Consider the following 25,939-nt stretch of genomic DNA (forward strand, 5'->3'; position numbering starts at 1 on the left):
AAAATGTTCAAAAATTCAAAAAGCTTTCATGTGGGTAAAATCGAGTATCCAAAGGCACGTTTTAAATACCTGTAATTTAAAATACTTTAAAGTCTTCTAAAATGCTGTGAAAAGACTGTGAGGAAAACCACAGCCGAGACTTTATTGTAGTTTATTCACATCACCGTTTCTGTCTGTACTGGTAAAGAGATCCGCTCAAGTTTCACGCCCTGTTTATGAGCTCCACGCTGGTGACATCACCACATCCCATCACGCTCTGCAGTCTCCTGAACCACGGCTCTCAGCGCTAATATCGGAGTAGAAGATGCTGAAACAGGAAGCCATCGGTCAGGAGGTCATCGGAGGTTTCTCCAGACGGTTTCATCTTTCCCGGCCTGGGAATATCTGAGCTTCTGTACTGATACATCATTGAAATGGAGGCAAAGACGGACACAGTCATGCACTCCTGTCTTTAACCTGTAACTGCAGTAACTGATGATGCTTTTGGCGCCGCCGTTTGCTAGGGCGACAGCGGCGAGTATTACCCAGGTGTGAGCAGGGCCTTGGCTGTGCTTTATTGTAATGCATTTTTTTTGGTACTTCGACAGTGTGTCCCAGCACACCTACAGGTAAAACACTGCACCCTCTTAAAGGGTTTACTTCAGATTTTCAGAGGCTACCTTTTTTAAAAAAAAAAAGAAGTCCAGAACAAGTTCAGGTGAGTCCAATAACATAAAACCTCAGACTCGAGAACCTGCTCTGCAGATCTCACCGTGCTGCAGCGTTTCTCAGCCACCGGAGTCCCAACAGCTGGCGGAGACACCTGTTTGGATCCCTGGAGCTGCTCTGTTGGCCCGTGTTCAGCAGTGATCCAGGTTTGGCAGCACTGGGCCTGTCGTCATATCTTCTGTGTTGCATTCTGCTCTGCTTATACCGAACCTTTGGCACCAAAACTTTGCTGTTGAGTCTTTGCATAAAAAATGAACCAAATATGAAAAAAGAGCCCATCAGCCTCAGCTCACTTTTATGGACAATAACTTCAATGTATTTAATGAAGCCATGCAGAGGTTTACCTTCATGCTATGGAAATGTAAGACTTTTATATTTGCTTTTTTGCTTAAGTAGTTTTAACCTCTCATAACTTCCTGAGTCCAGGAGATAGCCACGTGAAGTTTTCAGGTCTGAAAACCACGTTTAAGCTCTGCAGCCAACTCAGAGTTCCCCCACAATCACAATCTAAAGACAAAATCTGATGTTCAGCACAATTTCTTATAGCCAACTTTGAGCATCAGTGTCATGGGGTATATATCGTCACATGTAGTCACCAGTCATTTCATTAGGTACACCTGTTCAGCTCCTCCTCAGCACAGATATCACATGGCAGACATGGTCAGGGTGATCTGCCGAAGTTCAAACTGAGCATCAGAAGAAAGATGATTGAAGTGACTTTGAGCGTGGCATGGTTGTTGGTGTCAGATGGGCAGGTCTGAGTATTTCAGAAACTGCTGATCTGTGAGATTTTCCCACACCAGACATCTCTAGGGTTTACAGAGAATGGTCCGATAGCAGTGAGCAGCAGTTCTTGTTGAGGTCAGAGAATGACCAGACTGCTTTGAGCTGATGGGAAGGCAACAGGATTGAGTTCCTGTTGCCACTCGCTACAACCAAGGTATGCAGAAGAGCATCTCTGAATGCTCAAACCTTGAAACAGATGGGCGACAGCAGCGCGGTCACCAAAATTGGACTGATTGGAAAAACCATTGCCTGGTCTGAGTCTCGATCTGTGTTGCAATATTGAGATGGTAAGATCAGAATTTGGTGTGATGAATCCGTCCTGTGTTGTATCAGCAGTTCAGGCAGTTTAAGCACCTCAGCCTTCCTAAGTATTGTTATTGACAATGTCTTTCCCTTTGTGACCACAGTGAACCATCGTCTGATGGCTGCTTCCAGCTGGATGACTCACCAAAGCTCAGATCATCTCCTTGCTTTTTTAAATCTGTGCCTTGAAGAATTAAAGCAGCTCTAATGCCTAAAGGGTCAAACCCGGTACAAGCAAGGTGTAGCTAATAAAGTGGCTGATTCGTTATGTATCGTACAACTGGACCAGTTTAATGTCTATGACAGAAACGAGCACTGAAAACTTTAAAAAGTGCATTTTGGGTAAACTGGTCGATGTGGGATAGGTCAATAATCAAAACAAGTCAGAGCATATGAAAGGTCTCCTGTCTACATACATTTTAATACCAAACACACGTAATATGAGAGAGCCTTTTAAAATCCTTCTCCAGTAGTCATATAATGAAGTGTGACTGCAGCGTTTGACTGGTAGATGAAGTCTTAGGTTTTCACATGTTCTGTATAATAATGTGGCCACAAGTGATCAGACAGCTGAACTTCCCTTTTAGCACATAAACACAGTAATGTGAGAAATATTTTCAGTACAGTTCAGAGGCCATGCCCACTTTCCAGATGTTACTGGATGGACTGAGTAGGTTCACATTGGTCTCAAGTTTGTTCTTAAAATGAAAATTTAGAAAAAAAATTCTTTCTTTCTGCTATTTTTTCTTTCCTAACACTTGGTTATACAGGTGCCATCATACAGATCCAGGAAAGGAAAAAACTGTCTGAAACTCTTTGGAGCCGGCTTTGAAACCTGAGCTTTTGGCTCCCAGGGATAACTTGTACATGTTATTATTATTATTATTATTATTTAAACTTTGGCCATATTTATGATGAGCACCCAGCACTGAATATAGTATATGACAGGAAATGAGTATCCCACCATAAAACAACATAAACCCAGTTTTACTTCATTTCATGTGCAAAGACACGAAGTGTAAATTAAAACCACGCAGATGCAGCTTTTTTTTTCTCTCAGAGGTTTTATTTGTTTCTGTGTATGTGGTGTGGTTTTTTTTTTTTTAAAGCAACATTTCCACACCTAAAACTGAAGTTTTATTTGTCGCTAAAAGGAAACACGAGCAGTGCAGCAGGGAGGGGGGCAGGGCGGCTTTTTCACTTTATTTCACCAGTCGCTTCATTTGTGCAGGAAAATTTATTCAAAAAGCACAAAGTACATCGCTTAGAAAGGAGCGCATGAATTGCTTTGTTTGTTTTTTTATTTTAGCATCTCATCGACTTTGGGTGTTTGTCCTAAAAAAAATTTGCCGTCTTTGCATTATTCCATCTCAAAGCATGCAGGTACGTGTCGGCTTCTTAAACTCTCTAAGTATGAAACTTTCTTTTGTACAAAAGAGATGAGCAGTAAACATGCAGATTGGCAGTGTTGGGCTGCCATCTAGTGGCTGTCTGGAAACATCTTTCTTTTTAAAAAAGAAAAAAAAGACTGTGCCAAGGCTTCACCTGTCACCCTTTTCCCTTTTTTTTTTTTTTTTTTTTTTGTTTCCACTGGCTTCTCTCCAGGAGGCACACTGGGCAGGATTTGTGGTGCTTTTGCCCACGGCAGTTGTTGAGCCCTTTAGGTTTCTACAAAGACACTAAGACATTCGTGTGAAGTTAAACGTGTGGGGAAAGTTTAGAGTGCTGAAGATCACACTTTTGTATCATGACTTCAGATAAAGCGGTTAAGCTGCACTTTTTGGGGGGGGGCATCAGCTTCTGATCTGTGACAGGAAGTCACAGTTTTTTTTTTTAATTTTCTCCTCATCTCATGAATCTGGTGAGGGGGTTTTTCAGCACTCAGGCTTGTAAACAGCGTTGAAGGGCAAACTAACGAGCAGTGAGCCTCCTTGTGTTAAACGGCCAGTTTAAACAGGGCGGTGATCTGCTGAAAAGGCCTGCCAGGCTTTAGCTTTTTATTTATTTATCTTGTAATGGTCTGAGTATCAAGAAAAATATTAAACATACCTGTGACATATGGAAGATAAAACAGGATCAAAAATCAAACACTAAAAACATGCTGAAGTAGACCTATTCTGCTCATTTCCAGCTTCATATTTATGTGCCTCGACTGAAGTAGAGCAGCTTTGCATGCTTCAAAATAATCCTTATTTATTTTATTTCAATGCCTCCTTTTCCCCAGTGCAGTGCTGGTGCTAGAGCCCAGCCTCAAAAACTTTCCATACATTTCTACCAAAACAGAGACACCATCAGTAACCAGCGCCACCATCAGCTGCAGTTCCTCTCATGTCCACCAGAGGCTGCCTCTAAGTGTGAGTCCGTCCCCATAGACTCCCATATTAAAATGTCCAACGGTACAGCAGAAGTAAACACATGTACAGCCTGATACAAAAATGGCTTTGTCCTCTGTAGCAATCGTTCCCCTTCATAACAGCTCTGAGGAAGGTGATTTTCTCCATCACCATGTAACTCCATCTGGATACTTCTGCAGCTAAAGGATAGGGGTGGGTGTGGCTGCTTTGTTTGACAGGTGGATGCTGACACAGCCGGCTGTAGCTGCTGGTCCTGCTGCGCTTCCCCTCGGCCACTTGGAGCCACCAAACTCTGGACCTCTGGACTGTGTTTGTGCTGTTGGTGGCTTTTAAAAGCATTTAATGGAATTACCTGACATATGAAATGGCTTGCTTTAAGGTACAACCAGTCCAGGAAACTTGTGTTTCAGTCAGTTGAATGAGTCTGTTAGTTATCACAGGTGTGTGTGTGTGTGTGTGTATATATATATATATATATATATATATATATATATATATATATATATATATATATATATATATATATATATATATATATATATATATATATAAAATGAGGTTTATGGATGCAGTTTGTTGGACAAGGTTGCTAGATTTAGCTCTCCATGCTCTCTTTCAAATGTGGTCACTTATGGCTTGAAAAACCAACATGGAGGTGAATAAAACACTAATGTAGAGGCCTCAAAATGTCCTGAAACCACAGAGGCTACATCCTTTTTTCATTTTTATATACAGTCTGTGGCGCTCAGAGGTGGACTACAGACTGGGAGGCACTGCTTGCCTAAATTCACCAATAACTCAGAGCTGCAGCTAACAGATTGTATCCAATATGAGTTTCTTCCCACAGAAATTAACCCAACCTTTGGTACTAACACAAGGAGCCAAGGCAAGACTGGCTTCTTTTTGGTGGAAAAGGGGTATTATACTGGGCCTTGATGCAGGCCTCTGTTTAATATGACCATCCACCATGATTACAGTCTATGAATATGACAGAGGATAAGGAAAAGCAGAATAGGTCCACTTCAACTAGTGCGTCCCTCTTCTTTTATCTGATAACATCCTGAAGTGAAATAAACATTTAGCAGACTTCACAGAATATTTCTGGTGTGTGAAGGTGATGCTGTCGTGTTTCTTTGTGTGCAAAAACTTTAGACAGTCATAAGCGTTCCAAAATCATCTCATGTTCTCACACATACCTCATTAAAATCTGCTCCATTTTCTACGAGTTAAAAAGGTTTGAAATGTTTGGATGTGTGGCCTTTTCACCCAGCTGGTAAACGGTTTCTGAGATAATGAGCTGCTGTTGCGCTGCACATGCGATGGACTGGCAAATATGTTTTGTATTCTGTATTTTACATTATTTTGTGGCAATTGTACCTCAAATTTTTCAGGCAAAAAATTGTCTAAATTCTGGGGGGTTTTGTTTTTAAATCATTGCATTAAAGCATTAAGCGTCAGTGCTGTTGGGATGTTTTCTCTGTAGTTTTTAGTAGTTATAAAGTTTAGATTGCAAAGACTGAATTTTTCTCTCCCAATTTTTAGAGGGACAAAAGTCCATTAGTCCAAATCTTCAGTATCAGTTTAAATTGCTGTGATAAACACTTTGTGGCTCCACAGCTTCATAAACCTGCAGAGGAAACACATGACTTTAACACTCATGTTGGTAAAAACCTGGCACCAACACACTGAGTGATGGAGTATGTCATAAGCTTGCAAGCATGCAATTAGTGAATACATAGCGTTTAATATACACTACATGTGTTCTGTGCAGACTTATACACCTATATACAGCATGACTCCCTCACGCTCTCCTTTCTGTCCAGTTTAACAATGACCTGATGCATCCGTGCATTCCCTCAGGAAGTCCATCCTTTCCACCCCGCTGTAGAAAATCACTTTCTTCAAAAGAAAACCCCTCCATGAAAATCTTTCTCCTCACTGTGGTTTCATGTTTCCAGCTTGTGGAGAGGACGGTGAGAGGTGAGTGACAGTGAGACGAGGAGAGGGCACACAAGTGGATGAGAAAGTCCTCAAGGAAGCTGCCTTTTAGTCCTCATTGACCTGAAATGTTAAAAACCAATGTAAAACTCCAGGAAAGTGAGTGAAGTGGAGCAGGAACTGCAATAATACAAAACTCAGTTTAGAATTTATAGACTGCATTTAAAGCAGTGTGTCAGACTGCAACAGGCAAAAACTGCATAAGAGTCATCAGTAACTGCCATTACAACATAAGAGTGAACACATGTGGAAATGAAACTAAAATGCATTTGCTGTGTACTCCTAAAAACTTTTGTAGTGGTTCAGATTTTCCAGGGAAAGATCCCTGGTTGATTATTGGGAGGACACAAATCCTTTTGGGGGTTGTGTCAGGAAGAGCATCCAGCATAAATATCTGCCAAATCAAACACTGAGGTGACCCACTGTGAATAAGGGAGCAGCCAAAAGCAGCTGTTATGTAAATTAGATTCTGACATACCTCTATAGATAGATATGAATGTAGATATAGAGACTGAGATATATATTTTGAGGGATAATGAAACACCCATTGATATCAGATTGTGATAAATAAAATATTCAAAAGTCAGTCAGTGACATCACTCCTTCATCTACAACTGCCTACACACTGACCTTGTATGTGAGTAAAGTTGTACTGCAGGAGGAACTCACTGCATCAGCATAAGGCCTGACAGTGGATTTCACCCTGTACCAACAGCAGGCAGGGTACTGTTGACTAACACATGGAGGTTAGGGTGGGGCTGGGATATGCCTCCCCAGACCATCACTGACCCACTGCCAAACCGGCCATGATGGATGCGGACAGCAGAACGTTCACCAGTAACAGACCTTCCATTTCTGGTGTTTCCTGGAGAATCCCAATAAAGCTGCACAGCTCTGGGCCATGAGCACAGGCCAGGCCCTGGCATAAGCTCTGATGAGCGAGTGTTTGCTTCAGTTTTTAGAGCACTGTAAAATCTAAAGACAATATTCATGCCTTGTGATGGTCTCTAAATGTTCCTCATGATGACCGTCTGAATGTAAGATGAAGCACAGTTGGCAAACCAGGGAGCCACCAGAGTCATTTAAAAGGGTCAAGAAATAATAAATCTTCAACACATAGTTATGTTTGTTTCTCAGACTTTTAGAAGTAATTTATGTCTGCACCCATTTCAGTGATAGAAGTACAGAAAGAATTGAATAAAATGATGAGAAAAGTCACATGGAAAATAAAACAAGACTTAAGCCACAATGAGCTCGCCTGCAGATGCAGACAGCAGGCAGGAAACAATCTGTTCTTAAAAATAATGTAAAATTAGATTGATGTTGAAAACCTCAACCCGGTGCTCCGTTCTTGCATCTTCTTGAAATGGAAAATAAAACCAAAGAAACTGAATTCCAAGTTTGATGGGAATGAACACCTACCAGTGCTATTCTGCCTCCTGTTCACCTGCACAATTATCTTTACTTTCCGATGCTATAGCTAAATACTCCTCCCTGGAAGAAAGAGAGAAGTAGAAAGGGGAGAAACAGGAATCAGAATCAGAACAAGATGTCAGCTCTTTGAGGGGGAAAGGAAAATGTTATTTTGAAAACAGCAGATTGAAACAGATTGACAAACAGCGGTAGGATGGAAAAACAAGGTCAGAAGGGGAAGGTGGGAGGCCAGGACATTTGGGCGACCCGGCGGGATCTGGACATGAAGAGCTGTTACTGGAGGGAGGCCGGCTGCTCGTGTGCTTTGGGCAGTACTCACGCGCTCTCTCTCAGAGCTTCCTCTCCTGCTGCCGAGATCTTCCTGTAGCAGTAAATCATCTCGACCACCAACCAGAACTGCAGCCCGATGATGGAGACATACATCATCACCTCAGACAAGATGGATGCCATTCCCCTGGTGACTAGAGAGACACAGAGGGAGATAAGCTAAGCTGTATTATACTGGGAAGAGAGTTGAATTTGTACCATAAAGAGATGATGAAGGATGTCCATGCCATGCATTTTTTTTTTAAACAATATGACTCCTGAATTTTAAAAAAGGTATCAATTTCCATCTTTTCCTGAGCTTTTCTGGAGTTGTTTCACATGATTTGCAGTTCAAAATTCCTATTTCCCTTAAACCCAGCCTCTCAGTTCATCCTCTGCCTGTCCTCTGGTTTTATCACCCGCTTCTACTTTATGACATCATAAAGATCCAAGAGTAGAAAAAAGTGTTGAAAGCAGTCTGAAGGCTGAACAGCTGGTTTATGTGAACATACATTAACTTCATTATCTGAAACTTTGGTCGTTTAATATGAGCAACACTGTATATGACTAAAGAAAAAAAAGGAGTGGTGCTGTAAATGAATCCTTTTCAGCAACTAGTGCTTAAAAATGATGAAAATCCAGAGGACTCAGTATTGAACCCTGAGGGACACCTCTGTGATAATTTAGGCACTCAAAGCGCTCACATTAACTGTAACTAAGCTCTTCTTTTTCTTTCTTTCTTTCTTTTGGACAATATGAGTACATCAAGGCAATACGTCACAGTATTGCATAATTAAATATCCAGATCCAAGAGTAGAAAAACCTATCTTAGAGTGTTTAAAGCATCTGAAGCATGAGCATTTGACACACAGTGAGTGCTATTCTATGCCCCAAGAACCAGTTTCAGTGCCCGGGCATGAGACTGTGACACTGGACTCCTGCAGGTGGGGGGTACACAGGAAGGCTGACCCCAGGAGGGCTGAGCTGCCAGGAGCTCACCAACAAGCCTCCGTCCAGTCTTGGCTCCCAGGTGGGGCCATGGTAACACAGTCCACTGGTGTTTACCCATCTTCTGCATCACATTTGGTCTGACCCAGGACCAATTTGCCTTGGGAGACCCAACCAGAGGCCCTGGCAACATAGTTCCTGGAATCACCTGGTTTGGTGGTGATTCATGGCATAAGGTAGACAGACTGATTGGTGCAGTATCTGTGGTGATGAGGATGCTGTACTGGTCTTTTGTGGTGAAGAGACAGCTGAGCAATTTATCAGTCATTTTATGTTTGTACCCTCAGGTTTGGGTATTAACTGAAAAACAAACGAGCTCCCTCTGAAGGATGTCTGGCTTTCACATCAGAGAGGAGCTCTGTCATTCAGGAGGGGCTCAGAATAGAACTGCTGCTCCTCCACATGGAAAACAGCCAGCTGAGGTAGTGCAGGCATCTGATTAGGATGCCTCCAAGGTGAGGTGTTTCAGGCACCTGACAGGAGACCCCACGGCAGATCCAGGACACTCTGAAGAGATTACGTCTCTTGGCTGGCCTGGCAATACCTCAGTGGTTATATAAATATAAATAAGAAGAAGAAAAGCAGAATGGCTCCCCTTTGAAGGTTAATTTATTCTTTCAAAAACATATGAAAATTCAGAGGACTGCGCACAGAACCCTGAGGGACACCTCTGAATTTATGCACCGCATGTTTAAAATAACAGTATTTGAGGACATTAAAACAAGATCCACACAGAAGGACCTTCTTGGTGTGAGGCAACTACACTAACCACTTATCCACCATGCTGCCTGACAATAAAATTATAATACACTCTAAATAACAAAAATAGAAATAGTGTCTAAATGAAAAATTCTGTGCTTGAGTTAACACTACTGTAAAAAAAAAAGATTACAAACACTGCATGGACATTCCTGAGAATTTTCTTCTGGGATATTTAAGATCTGTGGAAAAAATCCACTTCTGCAAACAGCACTACAGCTTTGTAAATACACTCCCATTTCACTTACGCCTGCAGGGTTGTTTTTCTTTTACTTTGGTTTGATCTGGGACTTCACATATGAGATAGTGTTTGACTAAGACAGGTGAGAGACAGAATAATAACTGCGTGGAGCTGTCCTTGCCTCCTAAAGGAAAACCCACCGCTGCATTATTAAAGCCCATCAGTCTGTGATGTTCAGCGCTTTAAGAGTTGTTTTGTGATACGATGCTGTAACGTATTTTTAAACCAGCATCACGTTCAAAGCTGCTGACGTGGCTCATTTACACACAGTGTGTCCTTTGGCGGTGGAACCTGACATACCGAGTTATGGCATTACTCAGACGGGGTGTCGCTCATCATTTTTCAGCATGCAGCGCTGCTGTGAGAAGGGTGTGCTGTATTCCAAACCACATCTTTTCCCTAAACCAGAAGTATTTTTAGCGCATAAATCAACTAACCAGTGAGTGAAAATGAAGGTAAAAATGCAGTCAAAACAAAACAATCAGCAAGTGAAATAAGCAAAAACACAAAGGTCAACATGATGCAAACCAAGGCCTCCTGGCTGGCTCCACCAACACCCCTTGAATCTCTAAAGCAGACTTTGAAAGGTGTAAAAAGATGGCTAATGCAGCCGACAACAAAGAACACCATGTGCATAACATCAGGGAGGATTATATAATATGGGATGAGAACGTGCTACCTACTTATGCAACAGTTAGAAATTAAAACAGTGAAAACTATTTTCAAACATTTCTCACATTTTAAGCCTCAAGAAAAAGGCCACTGGGGCTGTTATTTTAAAAGGCTGACCCCCCCCATAGAGTTGTTATGAAGGGGAAACTATCCATAGGGGACTAAAACCATTTTGTATCAGGATGTAAATATGATTTTTAATGTTGTAAAGTTGAACATTTTAACATGGGAGTCTATGGGGATTGACCCACTTTTGAAGCCAGCCTCTAGTGGCCATTAGAGGAATTGCGGTTTTTGTCACTGCCAGGTTGGCGGTATTATTCTAGCTTGTTGTTTGGCTTACAGTTAATTGAAGTAAAAAGCGTGATCAACCCTGATCTCCCAACTACACGTTGGATACCTCAGCGTGACACAAATCGATAGAACAGAACAGCAAATATGAGTCAATCAGTGTTTCAGGTTCAGTGCTTACGTCGTGGAACCACATTAATGATGATAAACTTGGTGGTGGACGTTTGGTACTCATAGTTGCTGTACATGAGGATCCTGCTAAATGTGCATTTGTAGGTTCCCGTGTCATTGTAGGTCACATTGAGGATATAGATGGAGCCGTCCTGCAGGTCCCTGGTCTGCTTGCTGCCGTTCCAGTCCAGACGCTCATAGAAACGTGGGTCAATGACCTCGCCATTTTTGTCTTCATAGCTGTACAGCTGGAAGAGGAGGCAGAGAGGAAAAACATACTGTGATCACCTTTGACATCAATGTTAAACTGAGAACAAGCTGTTTTTCTTTTTTTTTTCACATCATTAAACCTCTTGTGTGTTTTTCCACTTGTTTTTTGGATTGGATTAACATTCTTTGGTGTGCAGTCATATTTATTTGCAGGTGTCACATGAAATCATGTGAAAATTCAGTGATTTCTAGGACGGATGTAGCTAATATGATATCACCCTTCCTGGACTCTACATTTGTGGGAGGGGGGTTTTTGGAGCCAGATGTGACAATATTTGAGAGAGAGGATAGAGCGCTGTGTCCATCAGCCAACTCAAGCACACTTGATTAGCTGACTGATTTGTAAACTATAAAGGTGCAACATAATTACAATTAAAAATGCTCCACAAGGTGCCAACAGCACAGACAGGGCAGAGAGCTCCAGTTCAGTGAATTAACAAAGGTGAGACCTAACACACTACCGTGTGTTCTGATGGCCAGTTGACGCTGGCTCCAGAAGTGAGACAATCCGCACAGACTCCCATGATTAAAATGTCCCAGTTTACTGCCTGCTACTAAAAAAAAAGGCAAGGAGGAGGAAGACCTCAGAGAAGATTCATGGATGCAGTATGAGACATGCAGAGGGTCGGTGTGACACGGTGAGGTGGAGGCAGATGATCCACTGTAAGAAGGTAACCAAGCTTGCTAGCATTAGCTGATAACTTGGTTGGGAATGGTCACATGATGGCAGCCAAAACATTACTGCAGGGTCTTGAAACAAATGGGTGGTGTCACAGTGGCTGCATTTGTCTTTCAGATAGCCTGCGATTGCCATTCGGTTTAAATGACTAAAACTCCATCAAAAAGCTTCTGTTTTCTCTCGTTTCTAATTAAAGAAACAGACATCTGGTCTCCACATCTCTCTATCGACCGAGCTGCAGTCTACACCTCACATCTGCACTTCCTGCTAAATTAATGGAGACTGAATCTAAATGGCAGCTCAGCGCTAATGGGATCTCTCATTTTGGACGTATAGAGTGTAATGGCTTCTTTGCTGTGTCTGGTTGGAGCTGCTTAAATAAGTAAAAGATTTTCGGCCAATGCAAAAAGCCTGTCATGAAAAATGCATTGCAGATGTTTTCTGCTGTAGTGATTGCATCATTTCTGGTTCTAAAACAGCTCCAGGACAGCTGCACCACGTTTGAGGCCAACGAAAATTCGGTGCTGCCATCTTTTGGATAAGCAAACACAACTCTCCACAAGCTTTAAATAAAATTGTCTATCGTTACAGCAGAAACAAAGGTGTTAATGGTGTGGTACAAGAAACAGGACCAGGTCTCTATAGAAAATTTCCCCTTTCATGATAACTGTGTGAATCTTTATCTTTACAGCTCATCCGTTTGGATGCTAAGAGTTGGTTAAAGTTGGGATGTGGTCACTTTGATAAACAGCTGTGCCAGCACAGGTGTCTGTAGCTGCTAGCTTTCTGACAATGTTTGTGCTGCTGGGGCCTTTTAGAGCATTTTTAATACAATTATCAGAGAAACAATATGAATGTTGTGCCTCTAAATGTACTAACACACCATCCAAGGAGTGAAATTCTAGGATTTCTTTGCCTGTTAGTACTGAATGGCAGGTATGTAGGTGTCAGTTATTTGTACCTGTACAGTTTAACCAACCAACAACAAGGCGACTCTCGACATTAACATTAAAGTCATGTCCCCTCCATGACCTTTCTCAGGCCTTCTTTGCTGCTTATCTTTGTCTTGTTTCTGCTTACATGTGAGAAGTCGCTCTCGTCTGAACCTTTGAAGTACCAGTTGACGGCGGCCATGGCGGGCACCTCGCCCCTCATCTTACAGGAGATGCAGCCCAGCTTGAATCCTTCATGGGCAACTGCCTCTGTGTCCGAGTCCACTTCCACGCAGGCTCCGTGGCACAGCGATGCTGCAGAGTGAAGAGCAGGCAGTTAGTTTCTGTCTCTGTGCCTGTTTGCAGGTCACAGGGTCAGAGGTAAGAGCCGTGGGTGGCCATCTCCCTCTCTGTCGTGTACCTGTGACTCGAGGGAAAGGCTGATCTTTTGTTTTCTCTCAGTACTTGCAGGCAAACTGTCTAAACCATACTCGAGAAAACAATGCTTGCTACTTCTTTAATTTTTGCGTGCTTGGTCCTAATGCTTATTGCATGCGTGTTGTTTCTTTCTTTTAATATCGGGCATAGCTTTTTTTTTCCTTGCATTTTTTTATTTCCTCTCATGATTTCAGCTCATAGATAAATTGAATTTGATGAATTTGGGTTTCACTTTTGGAGAAATTTGCACTTCAGGTGTTTTTTTGTTTGTTTTTTAGCTGAAATTGAGAGGAAATAAAGAGGTTGCAGTGAGTGATACCATTATCTTGCATTCTGTCCACTGCTAACTGAGCTAAATTCATATATAGAAGCGTGACTCTATATATGCCATCATCATCATGACACATACTTCTCATCGGCCAGGAGTTACACACCTGCAACTCCAAATGTTTCTGTCTCACACTGCACCTTGCAGTTTCCACTGCGGCCTCAGCATCAACCAATGATCTTGTGCTATTCTCAACTCTCACCTCTGGGGAAGCGTTTGATTTGAATTGTAAGATGGAGGGAGGGGGATGAGGGAGGGGACAGGAAACACACAGCACACAACGCTGATCAGACCAACTCAGAAATCATTGAACAGCAGCCGCAGGTCGTCCACGAGCTCACAGAAACACATCTCTGTTTCTTTACTTCCTGAGACATTTCAAAAGAAATCACACAATCGAAAAGCCACCACACTGCCGAGGGTCGTGGGAGGGGAGAGATGAAAGAGGAGAGAAAGAGAAAGTTAGCACAGGCGTCAGTCATTAACAGCCATTTCTACAGAAAGCACGGGGAGATGGAGAAGCAGAAGAGAGGAGGCTGATGCACTGCAGAGAGAGGGGGAAGGGGGGAGGAGGAGAAGAGAGAGTTAAAAAAAAACACACTTCACAAATATAAACCAAAATACTACTGAGTCGATCGCTGTCATATAACAAGAAGATGAGATTCAGGCATTTGAAAGCAGACCACAAAGCCACCCAGATGCACCTGAGAACACCTGAACCCGAGCCTGATTTCAGTGATTTCAGAGGATTCAGAAAGCGTAGTGCTTGGAATAAAAAGCCACATTTAAACAAGCTGTATTTAATTTTGGGTGGAGAGGATGTCGTGATGAAAGAGCTCAGAGCGAGCCGCAGGTATCGGTGCTAAAGCCAGAGTCACTCGTCTTGATGTCGGTGGGTTTGTGAAATGGGATTTTGGTTGAATGCCTGAAATGTCAGCTTTGTCACCTCAGGCTACTGTTGTCATGAGCTGATTTTTTTGTGTTTGTGTTGCAACCGCACAATTTATGAATGCAATTTGCAAACTGAACCATCGAGCAGTGGCTCATAATTCAGAGCTCTACCAGCTCGTCCGACTAAGTATTCTCTTGTTGGCTTTAAAACCAGCAGCAGGCACCATCTGCTGTAATCATGTGCAGTTTGGGAATCATCAGTTTGGATTTGGCTGAACTGCTGACTCGTCTACAACCAGTTGCTGACATTTACGCAAACCTTGGCACCTTCTTCTCTGAGGAAAGTGTGATCATAAACATCTGAAACTTTAAAATATGACCAAAGAATTTTCCTGCAGAGCATCTTTTTGCTCTAAAGGCTGGGGTTTTAGGGTTTTCTGGGAGGCGAGTCTGCTGAACACCAGAGAGACCTGAGGCAAACACTGTCTGCACGCACTGCTCAGGAAAACGCAAACCTGTTGCGTTATTTGATTTTTGTTTTTTCAGATTCATATCTGCTCTAATTGGCTCTCGTGTCTGTTACAAATGCAATCTGATTGTTTGTGTTAATTACGCTCTGCTGTAATCTGCACCAGCTGTCAGTGCCGCCGCTAATCCTCAGCTGCCAACAGAGGTCGATGAAAGTTGGGCATCACTTGATGCCCCTGTGAAATCTCACAGGGAAGCATCTGGAAATGAAACAACAGACACTGCAAATTTCCAGTTGAGTATTAATATGCAAAGATGTTGTGACTCAGGTCTGTGATACAGATTCTACCAGGTAACGACAACAAAGGAAACAGGAAGGCAATAAAGAAACACCGGGAAGAGGACGTGTGCAGAGACACACAGGAGGGTTTGACATGGAGAAAAGACATGAGGCCTGGAATACAGACAGAGGAGACACATTAAAACAGGAACCAGCACAGCAGGGATCAGGAGGAAGGCAGAGGAGCGCTTTGGCCTCAGGAGCCACACTGTAAACCCAAAAACTCACACAGAGCTGTGATGATGATCCTCAAAGTGAAGGAGGATCATCATCCTCCTTCACAAAATTCATCAGATCAAATATTCTGATGAATTTTGTAACTTTTGAGTACACTTAACTTATTCCTGTGCAAGAAGTAATAATTGATCAGTGTTAAAGATGTTGTTTAACTTCTGATTATTGATTTTGATATTTTTTTCTGTGTAATATATGTAGGACCTGTATTTCTTTTTGAAACTTCAATTCAGAAAGGTTAAAGTTCACTTTTCAGGTCAATCCGCTGCACTCATGTCATCAGAGATTAGCCGAAATGTAGCCTGTTCAACTTAACAGTAAATACGACTTAACAAACATGTAATAACACAGCATGACACAACACAGTCTGTTAAGTAACATTTGTAAGCTTTGCTGCTGCACCCCTCACTGCAGCCACTGACAAGATGATGACAGACGCACACATTCATGTTGAAACGACCGACGTGAGCACCATGAAATTATACTTTGAAGCACAAGTTAATCAAAAAATAATTTATTTACCTCACAATAGGAAGGAAATGCCACAGGAACTCAAAACAGTTAGGTCAGTGGAACTTTGTAATATTTAGTTTAGACAACATATTCTATTTAATCACTTTGCGCATTCGGGTTTACAGTGCAGATGAAAATCCAGCTGTACACACACACACACACACACACACACACACACACACACAGCATGAGCCTGTAATCCTGAGGGAGGGTGGCTTGTGACGCAGCCAGAGGCCTCATTGTGCAAGGTGAGCAAGGATGCTGCTGACTGTCCAAAGCTGAGACAGCGAAAAGACAGCGAGACAAACATGCGAGCAGACACAAAGAGTTCACATCCAAAGTGCAGACTGAGCAGTCAGCAGAGTGCCTCAGCAATGATTCCTCAGAGCAGCAGCAGCACACAAGCACAGAGCATCGAAAATGCAAATCCGTTGCGTAATCTGCCGACAGAGGTTCAGGATTATACAACGGATATTCCAGAAAATGCAGATTAGTAGATTTTTTCCCTCCTGACAGGCTGGTTAATCTCTCATATCAGGTGCTGTTTTCTCCTGAGGCCTACAAAGCAAAAAAGAACCTGACTTAGCTGCACAAAAAGACCATCCACCCACTGAGGGGGGCAAGCTTAGCGTGTCACAGGAGGCTAAAGAAAATACAAACAGAATCAAGATTATTCGCTGAACTGGGCACAAGAGGAAGAAAAAAGAATTGGATAAGCGACAGGAAACGAGATGAGGGAGGACGACATCTGTTTCCATGGCTGGGTTAACAACACGCACAGAAAAACATACGTGACCTGGGGAAACACCCGGCATCCATGACATTTCCCCCGACACAGAGAGAGCAAAAGACTTTCCACTGGAACAAGGAGAACACAGAGGCACGTTGTTGCGAGAGCATTCTGCTACACAAAGCCGCCACTTGAGAGCACAGACACAGAACTTCACTCCACATGTTTCCTCTCCAAGAGCACAGCCGGGGTATTGGGGTGACCAGGAGGTCTCATAGTAAGGGTGCTTCAGTCCTCCTCGCTTTCCCCCAAATTCAAAATCTAAAACTCCCTCAAATAAAATAAAAAAAATAAAATAAAATAAAATAAAATAAAATAAAATAAAATAATAATAATAATAATAATAATTATTATTATTATTATTATTATTATTATTATTATATTAACATTTTATTAGGGTTAATTAAACTAAAACTAATGCAAAATGTATTTTGCCTAACTAAAAAAATATAGGCTTTAGGAAATGAAAAAAAAAACGAGTAATACCACAAATGTCTTTAGTTTTCATCTTTTAAAATTTGGTCACAAAAATCCTCATGAGGAGTTGTGGGTGCAGATGTTTACTGAGCTCGGGTGTCTCACCTTCTTCTGCCACAAAACCTCAAACTGATGCTGACGAAGCTGAAAACAAAAAATCAAAACTAAAATGAAATAAAACTCTGTTAATTTTCTCATAAATGTTTTTGTGTGTTTGGTGAGTTCTGTGCAGTCTGGGTCGTTGCTGGTTGGTTATTATTGACAGGAAAATGTTCACAGATAAAACTCCAACTTTGAACTTTTCAGCCTTCAAAGCTGAATGGCAAAATATTTTCCACAATCGAATCCAAAAGAGCAAATATTCTCTGTTTTCTAACTACAGACAAAACGTTTTTTCATTTGTTTGTGAGTTTTTGGCAGATTTTTAAAAAAATTAAGTCATGAAACCCAAAAGCAAATCTTGTCTGTTGCAGTTTTTCATTTATATTTTCCGCTTAGATGAATTTTTTTTTCCTTCATTCCTCATAACTACTTCTTTGGTCGATTTCTGTCTGAAACTCATCGATCTCACCCTCAAACAATTCTCCCTCCATTTCAGTTTGGAATTTTTTTTTCTAAAAACATTTGAATCAGTGTTAGAAAAGTGAAGCACATCCATTCATGCAGCACTCAGAGTTGAAGTCTTTCACACTGAACATTTTTGTTCATCAAAAAAAGGAAACGCACAACTGTAGCTAATGTGTAATCAATGACCGCTCTGTATGCTGGCTTACTGTGAGAACAGACTGTATATAAGAGATGTCAGCTGTTGCTGACATGATGTCACCCATTCTTTACTGAAGACCCATCCTGAAGCTTCGAGCTGAGTGTTTTGGCTGTGATAAGCCAGGGTGGATCTGACCGCATGCTCATACTGTAGCAACTTGTTAATCACAAGGTAGCCACACGGTAAACTAGCGACTGAGGCCATAAACTCTTTAAAGTGTTTACTGAGATCAGAAATGAAGTGAGTAGTAAGCCTCGTTTTCTCAGAGGCTTTTATACAACTGAATCCAAAGGAGTCGCCCCCTGCTGGCAGTTAGCAAAAAAGAAATAATGCGGATTTAAAGCACTTCTGCATCCCCGTAACTTTTTTGACCTGGAACCTACATCCATTTTTTATATAGAGTCTTTGCCTGTGACCATGGGTGGTGTCAGTGATGACAGTAGCTTTGTTTGACACACTGAGACAAAAAGAAAAAAAAAAAAGAAAAGAAAAAAAAGTGGAAAAGTAAAAATGCAAACAGAAATCAATGGGTTTGTGGAAGTAAATGGAAGAAATGATACAGAAATGTAAAATTAAAGATACCTTAATAAGTAAAAGGAAAAATTGTGTCTGTTAAAACAGAAATTACCGGAGATAAATATGTGGGAAAATGAACCTAACATGGCAAATAAATAAATACAAAAAAAAATTTAAAGTTATTTAAATTTAAGTTAAAGTTAACATGGAAAATTGCAAAGGAAACTAAGCATTGAAATTAAATAAATAAATAAATATCAAATATCAAAATTAGATTAAATAAATATAGACACAAATGAGGAATATAAAATTATATCACATTTTGTGAATTCATGTATTATTATTATTGTTGTTGTTTTTGTTGTTGTTGTTGTTGTTATTTAACAATATTTTAGTTATTTACTTTTTTGTGATTTTGGCACTTTGGGGCCTTCATACACACATCGCACATCCAAGGAGCTTTGTCGAGCTTCCATTTGTACTTTAATACCTGCTGTAAAAACATCTTCCTTGGCACCTGTGGATGCTGATGAAAGCCTTTGATGTCACTTCACTTGTAATCAAACAGGCCTTCATTTTTTTTTCCTATCGGCTGTACAAAAGTATTTTTCTTCCAATATTCTCGAGAACCCCGATGGATGAAATCTGCTACCAGGGGTCTGCTTTATTCCACAAGCTGTGTTCAAGGTCACCCTGTCCTTCAAAGCCCTTCAAAGCTCATCGAAGCCCATCAAAGCCTCCCCCTTCCAGCAGCAACAGCAGCTCACTGGGATTACAAACCTCTGTCACATACAGCTGGATGAACAGGGGCTCAGGTGTGTGTGTGTGTGTGTGTGTGTGTGTGTGTGTGTGTGTGTGTGTGTGTGTGTGTGTGTGTGTGTGTGTGTGTGTGTGTGTGTGTGTGTGAGAGCGGGCGCGCGTGCATGCGTATGTGTGTGTGCATGTGTGTGCCTGTCATGTGTGTGTGACACAATCGAGTGGGACACACGCACCCTGCAATTAGGTCGTGCCACACTATCTCGCTCCAGATTTGTGGGTTAGAAAGGATCTCGCCTGAAATAGAATCAAAAAGCTGCTTCAGAATCAGAAGCGAGCAGCAGCTGCAGATGGAGAAGAAAAATGTAATTTGATAGCTTCCAAAAATCACCTTTTTGCTCCCGTTGAATTCAGACAAAGAACATCAATCAAGAGCTCCTTGTTTGTGTGAGGCGATAAATAAGATCCAAACGTCTTGTAGCCTTTAGTGCCACACAGTTTTTTCAGATCAGGCTTGTAAAACTTTGAAGAGCTAATATTTCATCAGAGGCTGAAAGTGCACACACAGAAAAAGGTGACTGATGGGTTTCTGAAAAAGACAGATGCTAATTATTTTTAGATTTTCTTGCCTGTAAATGATGGCAAAGCCGTTTGGAAATCCTTGTTGACATCTAACTCTTTTCTGAAACTGCCGGGTGCAAATCTGATTAAAAGCGTTTTAAAGGTTTGCTGCATTGTAGCTCTGGAGTAGTCATAATTAGTTTATCTTGTAGCCTGGCTCCTTAGACCTGTGGGCTTCTATCTAATGGAATTTCCAGTGGTGGTGCAGATGCAGAGGATGGAGTGATGTGATGGAATGGAGATGATGCAGTTCTTCAAATATGGTGGCACCCGAGGCATTTACAGACTAAATGGCTCCGCCATGTTGCAACTGTAGCTGCAAAGAGTCTCTCTGCTGCAATGCATTAGGTTTTAATGGGCTTCGGGTCAGGCTTGAAAGGAAATCACACACTACGTTCAAATGATTGTTGTAACTTTTAAAACTGCAGCTTTGGGTCACTAAAATACCTCCATCCAAACTATCAGATCAGACCTACCTAAGCAACATTCAACTTTCTACCAAACTTCTCAGTTTGGGTCAGGAAAAGATTGTGGTTTAGAGAATATTAAACAGGATCAGTTCTTCTCATTTCCAGTTCTAAATTCCACTAAAGTAGCTTTGGGTGAATCACAGCGCAAAATGATCTTGTACTGGGCCTCGGTACAATCTCAGTTCATTATCTGTCTGAAGCAAGCTTTTAGCTCCTCCCATTTAAGCCAGCTGTCTTCTGATTGGCTATCCATCTCAGCTCTTTATGACATCATACAAATCCAGGAGGAGAAAAAAATGTGAAACAGCATGTTTAGAAGAGGGTGAAGTCTGAAAAAAGCCCTTGGGCTCAAAGAAGTGAAAATTCAGATGATCGAGCACTGAACCCTGAGGGACACCTCTGTATAAATTTAAGTAGTTTTAAGTACTTTTGACGCTTTAGGTCAGTACCATTCAGTTTGAGATGTTTACAGAACAAAATTGTTTACGAACTGTAAAAACTCTCTTCTAATACAACTGTGAAAAACTGTAGTTAATTTGAAAAAGCAAATACTGACAAAAATGAGTAAAGATCAGATTTTAAAATAGGTGAATGAAAAGCTAAATAAATAGGAGAAGTTGAGCAGTGAAGTCTTTTTTCAAAGCAAAGAAATATTTCATTACATGTGAAGCCATTTTTTGATAATTTGGTGCAAACGCTTCTTATCTGTGGCCTAAAGTCAGTTTTTAGAGGGATCTATTTGCATAAAAACATCAAATATACTCCTGGTGCAGAAAAAGATTTCATCTTTTTGCTTAAATAAGGACATTTTCTTGCATTGAGGGATTTTTGTGTTAAGTGTTTTTGTTTTGTTTGTTTTTTTATTTAGGGAAAAATGACATTTTCCTCCACTACAAACTGCAGCTAGTAAAAAAAAAGTCCTAAGCTCATAAGAGTCAAGTACACAAAGGTTCAGTAAATTAGCCATCAAGGAATATTTTATGTATTTTGGAACTAGTTTGCTTTTCTGAATGTATTTCTGCACCTAAGTTGGTTTAACGGTGGGTCATCAGATCAAATTTAACTAAGTTTCCTTTAAATATGCCTCTTTTTTAGCTTAAAATGCACAAACTGCTATTTTTATCCACCTCAATCTGTTCTTCTCCTCTTATTTTGACAGTTTCCATCCAGTTTTGTGCCTTCCTTTATGTCTTCATCCTCCCTCCGTCCAGCTCCAGATGTGCAAACTCATGCTCCAGTCCTTAACTAACCCACCGGGCCTTCGACCAAACCATCCTGCCAATAGACGTTGTGTAACCTTCTTACTTTGTTACCCAGCTTTACTTGTGTACTCACTTTCCTACAGCTTTGCCTTGGGTCTTTTATGAGCAACCACTTTCTGAGCCGTTTGCGTTGTGTTGATCCATGCATGTGCAACATTGTTGTGAGCGACTGAGTGTGAGTTAGAGTGCGGCTGGCTGACAGAGATAAGTGCTCAGTAAATCTCACTTTTAATGCTGTCTTTGTGCTTTTTTGAAAAATTCATCAAAAGCACTTTTTTTTTGTCTGGCATGCTTTAAATGACAGTCTTTGCTTTCATGGTTATTATTGATTCAAATTGCAACCTGTTATTTTCATAAACACGAATCGATTGTTTTACATTTACATTTTCAAACCCGATCGACGTGTTTCTCAGCCTGCAGGTTCCAGGAGACCGGCAGTCATTTAAACATGATGGACGGTGAAATTCAGGCTATTTCCACATCAGCAGAAGGTGTTTCTTGTGCTTTAAATAAATAAATGCTTCCTGTGAATGTGAGAAAGTGAGTCATGATATCTCAAATGATGCAGGAGGAGCAGAGGAAGCTGGTTTCTGTTTAAAGGATGCTCGTTTTCACCCGAGTCCTCGACTTCAGAAACACCTAAAATCCCACACCTGCATGCAGCATAATGTCGGGAGGCTGAGCTGTGGGTAGGATCTACACATATGTGGCCCCTAAGGCTAAATTTTGGACCTCGAGGTAACTATGTTTATATTTTGAAGGACAAAAACAAGGAGTAAAAGGTTCATATTTGCACAGATTAGTTTGGATTTTAAGTTGTATTGTCTTCTAAATTAGGTAGAATATTGATTTTACTCTTAGCTTTTAAGGATTAACTTCCCGAGTTAAGTGAAAAGTATTTAATACATTCTGTCTTGTCCATGGGTGGCTCAGTGCTTCAGTGGTTAGCCTTTTTATATAAAGACAAGAAGGTTCTGAGTTTGAACCCTCCTGATGTCTCTGTTCTTTATGTGTCTGGTGGGGCGGCTCGATTTTCCCCTCGCAGTCCAAACACACGCACGCTGGGTTAACTGGTGATTCTAAACTGGCTGCAGATGCCAGCAAACATGGCTGAGGCCTTGATTTCATCCCCTCAGTTAAACAGCAGAAACGGCCCCAAGGACGGGCAGATGTCGTTCCCACAGAGACCAGAGGTCCAGTCAGACCGTCACTTACAAAGCAAACGCACACGTCTTTGATACAAAAACTGACTGACAGCTCATTTAGTTATAAAATGGTTTGCATCAAACTGCCACACAACATTCACTCCACCTACACAGACCAGTCACACTGAACGCCTGTCGCGTTTGTGCCGTTTACATTTATCTGTGTGTCTCAGTGTGTGTTGCACGCAAAAGACGAGAAATACGTTTGAGAGCAAACTTGAGGTCACAGTTTGCTGCGGCTCAGCTTTTCTTGAGTTTTCGATTCTTCTCACAAAGGATTTGGTTTGTTTGATTTTTTGTTCTAATCCTTTAAAGGATTAAACACTTCCCCTCATTAAAGGGTCCAAGAAGCACATCGAGCAGACAGTGAAGTTATGCTTGCGAGGTCATTTTGGTACTGATCTTCAACCAAGACTGGACTTTGAGATGAGACTGCCGTCCAACAGTCATTTAACATTGAAATGTTTTCTGGGATGCGAGTGAATTAATCGAATGAATTCAGATTCAAGCTTGGTTGGTTTCCACACGAATTAAATAAAACACCAGCTGTCGTGCTTTATTTTCTGAGAGCACAACAGGCAGATCAGCAGGAGCTCATCACTGCTACTGATCTGGACCTCAAAGGATTTACCAATTAATAAATCATTTAATTATTTAAGCTATCTCCTCTGACTCCAGCTTCTCCAGTGTGAGGGTTTGTTGCTTCAGTCTGTTGTTATCAACATAAATTAGACATCACACTTCACAGCTGATTAATCAAGAACTTCATTGGGATGTTAATCAATAATGAAAAGCAATCTCAAGCACAAGCTCTACACTGCGAGCACGGCACAGACACACACACTGTTCGTGATTTTTAAGATACACAACAGATGCCGTGTCGGTATGCGTGAGCGTGTCTGTGCTCTGCATTTTAAAGCCGCCACATGGCCTCATCTCATTTAAAAATTTGAACAGCTGGGCTTTTAGCTCCATGATGGAACACCAAAATTCAGACGCACACACAGAGAACAGAAAGTCCCCCAAACAGAAACACCTCAGCAGCAACAAACGAGTCGCCACTCACCTTGAAGAGCCAGGAGGACCAGAGGCAGCAGCAGCAGCTCTTTCACTGCAGACATCCTGACAGAGGAAACAGGAGTGATGGTGCCTCTCAACGCTGTCAACACACACTCACACACACTCGCGCGCACACACACACACACACACACACACACACACACACACACACACACACACACACACACACACACACACACCTAAGAATAGGACACACACAGATGGACAGGAGAGATCCTGAAACCCTCAGAGCACAAACATGCCAAAGACGTCCTGATTATGACTAAAAGTCTGGGAGGAGAGAGGGGGCGACTCTTTCCTGACACTGCTGGGACTCTGGGTGTGGTCTGCCCTCACCCTCCTCCTCCTCCTCTTCTTTTTCTCCCCCTGTTTTTCTCAGGGATGGGGGTGTGGGTGGGTCCTCTTGTTTCTCTGGTCCTTCTTAAGCACCTGGAAATCCCTCACATCAGCAGTTTGTTTCGGCACCTCTCTGGCTCTGTTCAGCTGTCCAGCCTCTCAGTGTTTGAGCATCTAGAGTTACCGGAGGGAGGAATCAGTCCAGGTTTCAGGTTTCGGCCTCTTTGTTCAACTATTTACATTCTGTGGCACACCCTCAGGTCCCATTATTGAGATTGTGTGCACCAGATAAAGGTAATAAAATCTAGTGGAAGACTGGTATTTGCAGCTGAGCTGGTAGGGGATGATGGAAACTGTGCTGGAAATAGAAGACGTGAAGTTTGTGAGAGCTGGCAGTGACCGTGCAGTTCAAAAGTCTGTCAAAATGTTGCATGCGTGAATCCACAAGAAACACTGAGCTGACTTTCTCCTCATATACAACCTGAGTTTAAAAAAGGGCGGAGGAGCCACAGTGTGGGTGAGATGGAAGCAGTGGGAAGTGTGCGCCTCTCTTTGGCTTTGGAAGAAATGACCACCTTTAAGTATTGCCTCGTGTCTCGTGTTATTGCTTGCCGTCTTCCGGGGAAGAGTCTTGTGTTTAGCTTCTTATGAAATCACCCGCTGTGCGTGCACATATGGTTATTTTGGCTGCTGTCTGCGCATGAGCTGCACAGGTGGCTCCGCTGCTCAGATGGCACGCACGGAGCGGCTGAGGCGGCCGGTTCTCCTGTGCGTCTCTGGAGACCAGAACAGTGCGCGATTCCAGCTGTGCATTCCAGCGGTGTGGCTGCGTTTGAACTCGCCAAACTACATACAAGTAGCGGCCGGTCTCATATCGGTGAATTAGCTTAAACTAAAGCCTAAGATCCCGTCTGTGCTCTTTCTGAATGGAACGAGCCGAGCGCGGCGTCGACACGTCCTGTTTACCTGTGAATATCCTCTAGTAGAGGACAAATCCTGCGCCCTTTTCACACTGGTATCCTTGAAACGATAGGTTAGGGATGGTCTGCTTTCATCCATCCATGTCTCCCTCACATCGGAGAGATTTTAGGATCTTTGGGAATCACACCAGGGAAAAATAAAAAGAAGGGAGAAAAATCTTCTTTTTCGCCTTCAAGAATAGACAAAAAATCTTCTGCAGAGCCACATATTCCTCTCGGAGATCCTGAGCGAGAAAACACAAACACACACACACACACAAAGAAAGAAAAGCTACAGAAATTACATGGTGTGTCAGTGGAAGGATGCCGCGCTAATCAGTCTTTGGGATGGGTGAAGGCTGGGGGAGGGAGGTGCATGCTGGAGGAGGAGAGGTGGGAGGAGGAGGGTGTGATGCATTGCAGCAGAGGGATGGAGAACGAAGAGGAGGGGGGAGAGGTATAGAGCCGTTGTTATGGCAACAGTGGTTTTATGTGATGGTTTTGTCCCTTCCAGAAACCCCCACGTGCTGGCAAACCGGAGAGCGAGGTCTTAATAGCAGAGCAGTGTAATGTGAGG

At 42.0% G+C, this 25,939-nt stretch overlaps 1 protein-coding gene across 2 annotated transcripts; it reads right to left on the reverse strand.

The window, feature by feature from the left end:
* Window positions 1–4,709: 4,709 nt before the first annotated feature.
* Window positions 4,710–25,685, reverse strand: scn1ba (sodium channel, voltage-gated, type I, beta a). 2 transcript variants are annotated; one of them, XM_030750262.1, is made up of 6 exons: window positions 24,054–25,685; window positions 13,061–13,227; window positions 11,042–11,279; window positions 7,903–8,044; window positions 7,572–7,643; window positions 4,710–6,212 (listed from the first exon to the last, which is right to left on the reverse strand). In XM_030750262.1, exons 1-5 carry the CDS (start codon window positions 24,106–24,108, stop codon window positions 7,577–7,579), a joined length of 669 nt encoding a protein of 222 aa, XP_030606122.1. In that variant the 5' UTR covers window positions 24,109–25,685; the 3' UTR covers window positions 4,710–6,212; window positions 7,572–7,576. The 2 variants fall into 2 exon arrangements, with proteins under 2 accessions (XP_030606122.1, XP_030606123.1); XM_030750263.1 differs by lacking the exon at window positions 7,572–7,643.
* Between the last annotated feature and the right edge of the window lie 254 nt (window positions 25,686–25,939).

Source organism: Archocentrus centrarchus, chromosome 16, assembly GCF_007364275.1.
Source record: "Archocentrus centrarchus isolate MPI-CPG fArcCen1 chromosome 16, fArcCen1, whole genome shotgun sequence".
NCBI lineage: Eukaryota > Metazoa > Chordata > Actinopteri > Cichliformes > Cichlidae > Archocentrus > Archocentrus centrarchus.